The 10,614-nt window shown below is 35.9% G+C and overlaps 1 protein-coding gene across 1 annotated transcript; it reads right to left on the bottom strand.

Moving 5' to 3' along the window:
• Window positions 1–5,325: 5,325 nt before the first annotated feature.
• Window positions 5,326–8,939, bottom strand: LOC104445053 (zinc finger CCCH domain-containing protein 48). The gene is made up of 9 exons (XM_039313677.1): window positions 8,836–8,939; window positions 8,431–8,622; window positions 7,849–8,362; window positions 7,552–7,737; window positions 7,339–7,440; window positions 6,686–6,832; window positions 6,304–6,483; window positions 5,775–5,872; window positions 5,326–5,674 (listed from the first exon to the last, which is right to left on the bottom strand). Exons 1-9 carry the CDS (start codon window positions 8,937–8,939, stop codon window positions 5,503–5,505), a joined length of 1,695 nt encoding a protein of 564 aa, XP_039169611.1. The 3' UTR covers window positions 5,326–5,502.
• Between the last annotated feature and the right edge of the window lie 1,675 nt (window positions 8,940–10,614).

The raw sequence follows: 10,614 nt of genomic DNA, 5'->3' as shown, positions 1-10,614 counted from the left end.
ACTGGAAAAGAGGGGAAGATTTTAAAGAAAAAGGAAAAAAAAAATAAAAGAGGAAAGATATAAAGTATACAATGCTCCAAGGCTTGGTCTCTTTAGGACAAACCGACGAATATTAGAAATGTTCAAATTCCAATTTTGAGGCGTTGGAGGCTTACTAGATAGCGTTTATATCATGAGAAATTTCAAATTTGTGTATCTCAGTAACAAATTCATCGAAAATGAATTTTTGTACACAAAAACTTCAAATCGATACATTTGTGACAAACTTATGACAAATTATTATTTTTTTTTACTATAAAAACCTCAAATTGATATATTTATGACAAATTTAATCTCATTTGTCACAAAAATTACAAACTAGTATAAATGGCCGGTAAAACTACATACCGATACATCCATTAATTACCACATCATCCAACTCAGCAATTTGCTATTGATATTTAACGAGAATTAACAGAGATTACATTTATCCCAAGTGTATCAATTTTGGGTTATGGATAGTCAAAAAGTTAGTTTATAATAAATTTGTTACAGTTATATTAGTTTGAGATTTTCTATAGTATTAACCCTACTAAATATGTTTAGGAAAAATTTTGGAGGGCAATGAAAATATTAGTGTAGAAAAACCAGGTGGCAAAAAGAGAGGGTGAGGGAAGTTATTTTTGTTGTCGTTATTCAAGAAGTGTAGAATTTACTTTTACTTGTAAATTTCTCGAAAAATATTGTCACGAAGGAAATATAAATGTAAAAAAAAAAAAAAAAAAAAAAAAAAAAGGTGGAAAATGAGCAGGCGAGGGAAATTATTTTCATTATTGTTTTTTCTTAAAGGTGAATTACTTTAATTTGTATATTTCTCGTGAATATCATGTCAATATAGAACAATGTTTTTATTATGCTTGTAATAGTATTACGTGACTTTGGACAAACTCTCAATAGAAGCCCCTAATAATAATAATAATAATAATAATAATAATAATAATAATAATAATAATAATAATAATAATAATAATAATAATAATAATAAACAAAGCTTATGCTTAAAATTTCAGAAAGAACAAAAAGTATCGATTTCATTAAGAAGGGAAATATTCAAATACAAACAACCTCTTGATAAGAGATCAAAATAAGAACGAAATTTTTTGATCTCATTAAGATGGGAAATATTCAAATACAAATAACCTCTTGATAAGAGATCAAAATCAATACAACTGTGTATGAGTTAATTATTCACGACATTTTTGTGCATAATAGAGACTTGAATATGGATTTTCTTGAAAATGGTCAAAAACCAAAAGTAGCCAGTAAATTTGGCAGTCTTTCAAATGTTTGATCAATAAAATCTTAGAAGTTTGAAATCTAACTCGAACGGTAATATAGTGTATATTCCTTCTGAAGAGGTGTCTTCCAAGTGAAAAGACACGTCCGTCTATTCAAAAGATATCTTTTTGAATGAAATAGAATCAATTATAAGATGAGTGCTCCACGGCTAATTAATTACAACATCATAATCAATCATCCTTGATTTTTCTTCATTGAATTCTCTCAGCTTGAACCTTTCATGAAATTCAAGGCAAGTTCTAAATGAAATCTCGAGTGCATTGCTTCTCTTGTGATTTGGTGGCTTTGTCGTATCCTAGAATCGAAGGCAACTTAGTAGAGGAAAACGTCACCTTGCATGGAGAGAGACAGTCCATGTTGGCGTCAGTAATGATGATGTTAGTGACAACACATCAATGTCACCGGCTAAGAGCGTTAAAAGAACGGCTCCTTTTATCACTCTTGTCTTTGTTTTTTACCCCAGGGAATTCCATGACCCACCACCACAGTATTCCAAGTAAAAATTCCTAACGATGCCTCTAGAATTCGAACTCCTCTCTTTCATGAGGAGGAAATAGCCCGAGCAAGCTGCGCCGCTGAGGACGGTGGTTCCTTTACTCTTGTTCTTCTATCTTGAGTTTTTTTTTTTTTTTTTTTTTAAATACCACAAGTAGCATAACTTTCACACATCGCGTACTTGAATATCATACATAATTAAAAGTTTTAGCACTTAAATAATTGGTTGAAAATTATAACACTTAAGTGAACCATTTTTTTTTAGTTATAGCATTTAAGTGGCAAGTAACCATTGTATGAAAGTTATGATATTTGTGTTGTTCTTTCCCTTTTCTTTTTTCTTTTTTTCATTTTTCATTATTTGGTGACTTTGCCATCCTATTGTTATTGAACTGAAATTTAGATTTTTGAAACACTTTCTCAATTTTTTATCTTTCAATACTAGAAGTCATCATGCTGGAAGTCACATATGCATAATTAAGTGTGTTAATGACCAAAGAACTCCATCGAAGTCAAGAAAAAAGAAATATTCAAGAGCCTCATTGCCAAAATTGCATAAGTTAATATTGATTCCATTTGATTAATCGCATTGCAACAACTTGAAAAGTGAATATCACAATCCAGGTCTTTCTGAGCTTTGCTTCCGCGTCACCGCTTCATCTGCTTCTTTGTCATCACAAGCATAGGTTCTTCAGTTGCAGTTGATCACATTTTATTGGAACAACTCATGAATGATTCCATATATAGTCTAGAATCGAATGAAATTCATCAACTTCGTAAGTCGTTTCCAAACGAAGGTGCATTTTGTAGGAGCATGACAATTATAAAAGCCTTCATTTTTAGCGCAATACACTGGAAAGAACTAACTAGTAATCAAAGAATAATTTGTCATCATCATGGTAAGTTTGTAAGAATACTGTACATGTTTGATGGAATGTAAGTATTTGCTGTATTTGAGGGAAGATGAAGCGTTCACCACCTAGGCACCAATGGCAAAGGAAGGCTCACCACCAAAGAATTAGATAAAAGCGCGCAGGAATCACTCAGCTAGTAGGAATTACCATACATTGTCAACTTAAGATCTATATGCATATAATTGGGAACGCACCTCATAAACTAGGGAACATTAAAGTAGAAAATCATCTAAATTAGTAAACCTACTCAAACTTAGAAACATGCCCCTCACCTTAACCTAGCCTAATCAACCTTTATGCTTCAACTTCTTCTAAAAACTCCATCCTACACATTTTCTCCTTACCAGACCCATTGGATCATGTTATGGCTAAAGTCTCCCATTACTTCATAAATATTAAATGGGTTTGGGTCATTGATGAGGTTTGAGGTGGATTTGTGAGTTGATTATCTTCCTTGAAATTTGATACTCTAGCATCACTAAACAATTTATGTATGTAGATAATTGTTGATAGATAATTTTCAATCTTACAAGAAAATTATCAAGCACACTTAAGAAGTGTCATTGAAAAACATGTTAGGATACTTTTGAAGAAAATAGTCATGTAACATTTCCCTCAAGGAAATTGCCCAAAAAGTCATAAACTTAATGTATAACATTTAATTTAGTCATAAATCTTTTAACTATGCCGATTTAATCCCAAATATTTTGAAAACTTCCTAATTTAATCATAAATATTTCGATCATGCCAATTTAATCTTAAATAGTTAGATGATTTGACAATTTAATCATAAACCATTTAGTGCTTTGCCAATTTAGTTTTTTCCAGCTAATTTTGCTAAAAAATCGAAGATATAGCAATTTAGTTAGCATCAATTGTCTTACATAGAATGCCCAATGTTAACAAACTTGAAATTTTTGTGATGTTATGATTGTTTTCCTTTTTCCTTTATTTCTAGTTTTTCCTTTCGCGGGCCTCAAGTGAGGGTGGCCCACACTAGTGTAATTAAGGGCCCTTGCCAAGGGCCAAAGAGAGTGACCATCTCCAACATTGGCAAGGTTGACCCTCAATCTGGCAAGGTGGCCCTTGCTTAAGGCCAATGAAGGGAGAAAAAGGAAAAAAGAAAGAAAGGGAAAAAAGAAAAAAATTACAAACAATTGTCCACATCGGCATTGACTATCCAAGAGGTCAACGTTGACTAGACCATCAAGTTAGTAATTTTTTGTAAAAATTATCTATAAAGTTTAAATAGGCAAACTATTAAAAAGTTTTAGACTAAATTAGCAAATCATTAAAATGTTTAATATTTAATTGGCACAATTGAAATGTTTATGGCAAAATTGGTAAGTTGTCACAAGATTTATGCTTAAATTGACATAATTAAAAGATTTAAGATCGAATTGACAGCTATAAAATAAGTCTTCCTTCTTTGCAAATTTATATTGATTTTTACTTTTCTGTAACTTAAATGGAACGCCACAATTGCCTCTAGTCTTCCTTGTCCTATACTTTCTTTTCTAGAATCAATGAAAGAGCACTCACAACTTTCGTTGATCCATATATTAATCCATATATATCTGAAAGCTATCTTGTCCTCAATTCAAATGGTAGTCTTAGGTAGTTGCAATATGAATCGGGCCACCTAATTCAACCACCCCAACATAGTCCAAACGTTTCTCATGGTGGATTGGGGGGGAGGGGGAGCCCCTAAGCTTTTGATGGATAGATCTCGGTACCTGATGACGATAACTCTGATCAAATTTTCTAGAGGTCATCCTTAATATGCAATTTGTGGGGTTGAGGAGAGATTTAAACTCTCACAAAAGATCAAATAGCTTCCTTAAGTGATCTCCCCCTAACATAGGATTGACAATTATGTCATCAACGTAGACCTCAATCTTTTTAAAGAACATATCATGGAAAAGCGTGACCTTGGCCAATTAATTAGTTGCCCTTGCATTCTTGAGGCCAAATAGCATCACCTTATAACAAAAGTCCCCCCTTAGAGTGATAAATGTCGTCTTACTCTTGTCTTCACTCATTGACTCTGATCTAATTGCATTCGGAGAATCTGTACATGAAGGAAAACTATTTGAAACCAGCTGTATCGTCCACCAAAACATCTACCATAAACTAAAATAAAAGAATAATTAAAATCTCTTTTTCTATTTTTTTAATTTTTTTTTTGTTCCTATGACAAATGTTCAGCAAATTTTTAAATTTAAAACTTTCAAGTCGCTTGTGCCCACTTTATAAATCTTTGTTTGGACATGTTCTATCCTCAACAGGTTACAACCCCAAATAATGCATCCGCAAAAGTACATGTGTTGAGTTACAACCCCAAATAATGCATCCGCAAAAGTACATGTAAAAAGTGCGTTATCAATATATGTTAGCTAGTTATTTTCCTTGTATAAATTCTAAAAAGTTTCAGATTTCTGGATTCCTTTATATTCGCTTTGCAGAGCTTATCTACTCACATAATTGTTCAGTGGGGGCAGTATCAGGAGACCATCAAGGTTGAATAGCAAAAGGCATTTCATTTACTAATGAAGAATTATGTACAAGTTCAACCGTTGATGTACAAAAAACTAATGTCTATACAAAAACAACGGAGACCAAAAACTGGGATTGCGGTGCAGACAGTTGTAGGTCCCGTTTCTTGCTTCAAATCACATCCCACTTGCGTCAGGGCATGGATGACATCGTCTTCCTTGCAAAATTTGAACTCCGATGTCAATATTCTCTCTTCTACTTAGCATGACTCCATCAAATGAGGAAGCCGCTCTTGTTGGCTCTTTGGAAGATCCAACCAGTTCCAAACAGTCAGCATCCCCGTGGCGTCTCCCGTGAAGAAAAGACCCCCAGGAGCTGTTTGAAGAGTCCTAATTTCTCGTCTTGAGAATATCTTGCCCCTTTCAGTGAACCTGGAGTACGATACATGAAGTCAGCCAAGTAGAAGAAGAGAACAGTCTTCACTGAGAGACAAGGATGTCAAACCAATTAGAGAAATTTTTTTGGACTTACGATGGGAGCTCATACAAGCGAACAGTGTTGTCGATGCATGCACAAAGGAGGACTGGCTTACCACCCGCATCATTCATCCCTGACAGTGCAAGAATACCCTGTGCCGGACAAAATGATATTTGCAACATCAAGATATGATATTACATCAATTCCATGAGACTAGGAGTACGGTAAGAAACTGACAAAGCATCGACGGGTGAAAAATGAAAATTCATATCTTCGCCACATAGAGCAAAAACATGGAAGATACTTGACATTATGCCTGTATTACAAAGATTCATTCTACATTATTTAAATAATTATTTTTATTGGAGGAAATACAATTAAAGAGCAATAAGACGCATCTTTGTGATCTAAGATAGTAAAACAAGTCCATGCACTTCACACATATGAAGTCAACAACAAAAAAACACAAATTCACCCTTATTGTCTAAACTTTTTCCTTCTAGTACCATCATTAACCACAACATACCATAATCCACACAAGTGCCAAAATAAATAAATAAATGAAAATTAGAGAGCAACATACATGGTCCTCATGATGTGTATACACAACTTCCAAGCTGCCTCCTTCAGTGGCACCCCAGACCTTAACTGTCTGATCCAATGAACATGATATCAAGTACTGGTCCCAGCAAAGAAGTGACATCACCACATCAGTGTGTCCAACAAGCTCCTGAACACACTCCAGAGTATGCAAGTCCCACACCTGCAGGCGAGAAAAAAAAAACAATGATGTGAAGGGTCAGGACAATACTACAGTATAGTGGGGCAGAAAAACACAGAGAGATCGCAGCAAACCAATAAAAGTGATGCAAAAGAAAACATAAACTAGGAGGGCCAAGTCATGCCTTTCCAGGACACACAACTAACTAATCAGGGGGAGAGACATCTATAATAAACCAGCTTACCCTTATGGTCCTGTCAGTGGAACCTGAATACAACCGGTCACGCCCAACAGTTAATGACACCACGCCCCGAGTGTGACCCCTGAGTGGTGCGGCCATCTGAAAAGGATCAGCCTCACTACCTCCTTTCCACACCAAGATAGTGCCATCCTAGAAGCAAAATTTGCTCAGTATAATTATCATAAGACCAATATAATTTAGCACAAGTGTCAACAGAATGAGGCAGTCAGTGATCATAGGAATGTTGACTTAGGTGGGCCACACTGGAAGAAGAAGAAGAAGAGAAGAATTTCAGGTCTAAACCAAAAATCCACCCTCACACTCAGCGGCAATTGTTATATCACTTAGAATGAGATTCTAAAGAAACGGACTAGACAAAATTCCAGCAGATAAGGCACCTAAATTGACATTAAATTCTTTCTAATAATAAATTACCCCAGCTCCGGCAAAAAAGCATGTTATTATCAAAAGACCTAGGTGGGCCACACTTGAAGAAGAAGAAGAGAGGAACTTCAGGTCTAAACCAAAATCCACCCTCACACTCGGCATCAATTGTTGTTATATTACAGAACAAGATTCTAAACAAACAGACTAGACAAAATTCCAGCAGATAAGTCACCTAAATTGACATTAAATTCTCTCTAATAATAAATTACCTCAGCTCCGGCAAAAAGCATGTTATTACCAACTTCCATAGTGTGGACCTGTCCAACTAGTCCACTGATATCGTGACTAGCACCATTCTGGATATTCCATGCCTACAAGAGATACCAGAGAAAGCAATGAATTAAAGCTGAGCATGTCACTAATTCAAGAATTGCCAAAGAAAATAATAACAAAGGCCTAAGGAGACCCAGTCAACCGCTCACCTTAACTGTATTAGGCATGCCGACAAACACCCAAGGACCTTCACAAGTGAAACACCCAACTTCTCCCCTGAGGTTGATCACATGAACACATTGACCAGTGTGACAGTCCCAGATTCGTACTGTTCCATCTTTGCTTCCAGAGTATAGCTTGGTAGATCCAGAAGGAAGTGCTATTCCAGAAACACCCTGTCATAAAAAGCATCAGGTGAGTACAAACCTACTTTTATTCCAGACAGGTAATGATAAATCAACATCTTGATTAGCACAGGACGGAAACAAATTGGAGTTTAACAAAACATTCGATGCAACCAAGTTTTCTCTATCCATAGTCTTGGATATAAGAGAGAACACAAAAGGCAAAAACTGTAAATAGTACCTTTTATGCCCCTCAAGCTTAGCCAGCATGGCAAAATCAACACCTTGAAACCATGAATGCAAGAAAGGACATGCATCGCCCTTCACACAATTGCCCGATATCCAGTAGCGGCAAACTTTTTCTTGGGGCGTTCGAGGGTTTTTTTCTATTGATGAATCGCTTCTCTTTCTAGAAGATGAATTCGCTGAATTCACCGCACTAGATTCAGGGCCCTTCCCAGGGCAATCCTCAGGCCTCGACAGCTTTGCAGCTCGGTGGTAAACATTGCGTGGAAGAGATGCGTCGTGCAAAAACCTGCAGGGATTCCGCTTGCACCTCCCTTCTGACCAGAAAGTGCAAACTCTGGGGCTTGTTGGTGCTGTTCGAAGCCGATTATAGTGAGCAGCTGATTTATGTGTCCAACCCACAGTACTCCTTGCTGTCTTAATATCCATGCTATTATACAGAAACACAGACAATCAATCCCTGAACCGAATAACCTATCCAAAGTCAACTCAAAGCACCAGAACTCGTTCTTGCGAGAATATCCATCGCAGAAAAACCAAGGTCCGCTGTAGCCAGCAATCCAAGGCATGTCACTTCCTCTATCACCAATAACACGGACAGAATAAGGAACGATCGACCTATAAGAGAATGCATAACCATCTCCATCCATGATTCCCATCTCTTTCAGTTCCAACCAGATCAAAATCACCCTGAAGCAAGATTAACTGAAAAACCTAGAACACAAATGACTCAATGGTACAACGACGTCACATTGTCCAAGCCCTTCACGTGAAAACTTGCAGTTATGAAACCCAATTTCCAAACTCGCCATCCCAGTAACAGCCCCTCAAAATCAAGATAACAAATCCCCGATCCTTTAAGGTGGAAGAAAACCCGATTCCTTCGGGATCAAGAAACCCAACAATCCCCGCGAACGAGTACCGAACGGAAGCCCGACAACCCTCGTCGTCACCGGCGAAAACCCACCTTCCAGAAACCCCTCCGACGGCAAGCGGGAGATCGCCATCGTCGAAAGAAGAAGACAAAACCCACCTAGCGGAAACTTGCTCGCTAGAAACCGCGGGGAGAGAGGCGTCGAAAGAAGCAAGCAAGCAAACCTGAGGAGACGCAAAGCGACGAACCCACGATCGCGCTCGAGTCGAAGAACGGAGATCGGCGATCCGATGATCGGAAAGGCTTTCCACGGCGAGAGAGCGACGGAGAGAGAGCGAGAGAGACGGCGGAGACAACCTTTTCTTGGATGGAAATAGCCGTTGGCCTTGGGCCTTCTTTTATAGGTAAAGGCACAGCGGGTACACCTCACGGCTCACGCGGCGTGGAGGTTACCGAGGTAACTTGCTAGCCAAGTCACCTTACAGATTTCCTTGATTTTGTACTCGGAAAATAGGAAAGATTCTAAAGAAAAAGGGGAAAAAAGAAGAAGATATAAGGTATATATTAGAAATGTTCAAATTCCAATTTTGAGGCGCTGGAAGCTTACTAAATAGTGTTTATATCATGAGAAATTCCAAACTTATATATCTTTAAAAATTTATAGAAAATTAATTTTTGTACACAAAAATTTCAAATCAATGCACTTGTGACAAATTTATGACAAATTAATTTTTTTATCACAAAAAACCTCGAATTGATATATTTGTGGCAAATTTAATCTCATTTTATTTTATGTTAAATTAGATTAACATCACAAAAAATTACAAACTAATATACCTATTATAGATGGCTATTAAAACTACATACTGGTATATCCGTTAACTATCACATTGTCCAACTCAGCAATTTGCTATTAGAATTTAACGATAATTAATATATATTACATTTATCCCAAGTGTATCAATTTGGGGTTTTTGATAGTGAAAAAGTTAATTTAGAATAAATTTATTACAGTTATATCAGTTTGAGATTTTCTATAGTAGCAACCCTACTAAATATGTTTTGGGAAAATTTTTGGAGGGCAAAGAAAATATTAGTGTAGAAAAACCAGGTGGCAAAAAGAGAGGGTGAGGGAAGTTATTTTTGTTGTCGTTATTCTAGAAGTGTAGAATTTACTTTTACTTGCAAATTTCTCGAAAATATTGTCACGAAGGAAATATAAATGTAAAAAAAAAAAAAAAAAAAAGAAAAAGAGGTGGACAATGAGCAGGCGAGGGAAATTATTTTCGTTATTGTTTTTTAAAAAAAAGGTGAATTACTTTAATCTGTATATTTCTCGTGAATATCATGTTAATATAGAACAATGTTTTTATTATGCTTGTACTAGTATTACGTGACTTTGGACAAACTCTCAATAGAAGCCCCTAATTAATAATAAAATAAAATAAACAAAGCTTATGCTTAAAATTCAGAAAGATGAAAAGTATCGATCTCATTAAGAAGGGAAATATTCAAATACAAACAACCTCTCGATAAGAGATCAAAATGAGAACGAAAAATTTTGATCTCATTAAGATGGGAAATACTTAAATACAAACAATCTCTCAATAAGAGATCAAAATTAGTACAACCACATATGAGTTAATTATTCGCGATATTTTTGTGCATAATTAAGACTTGAATCTGGATTTTCTTGAAAATGGTCAAAAACCAAAAGTAGCCAGTGAATTTGGCAGAGATAAGCAACTCGAAGTATTAACAAAATTTTAAATAATAAAGGACGAGATTATTTCCACTCCTTACATAAT

The sequence above is a fragment of the Eucalyptus grandis genome, chromosome 5, assembly GCF_016545825.1.
Source record: "Eucalyptus grandis isolate ANBG69807.140 chromosome 5, ASM1654582v1, whole genome shotgun sequence".
Lineage (NCBI taxonomy): Eukaryota > Viridiplantae > Streptophyta > Magnoliopsida > Myrtales > Myrtaceae > Eucalyptus > Eucalyptus grandis.
The sequence above is the reverse complement of the archived record's forward strand: the minus strand, read 5'-3'. Positions and strand labels throughout refer to the sequence as shown.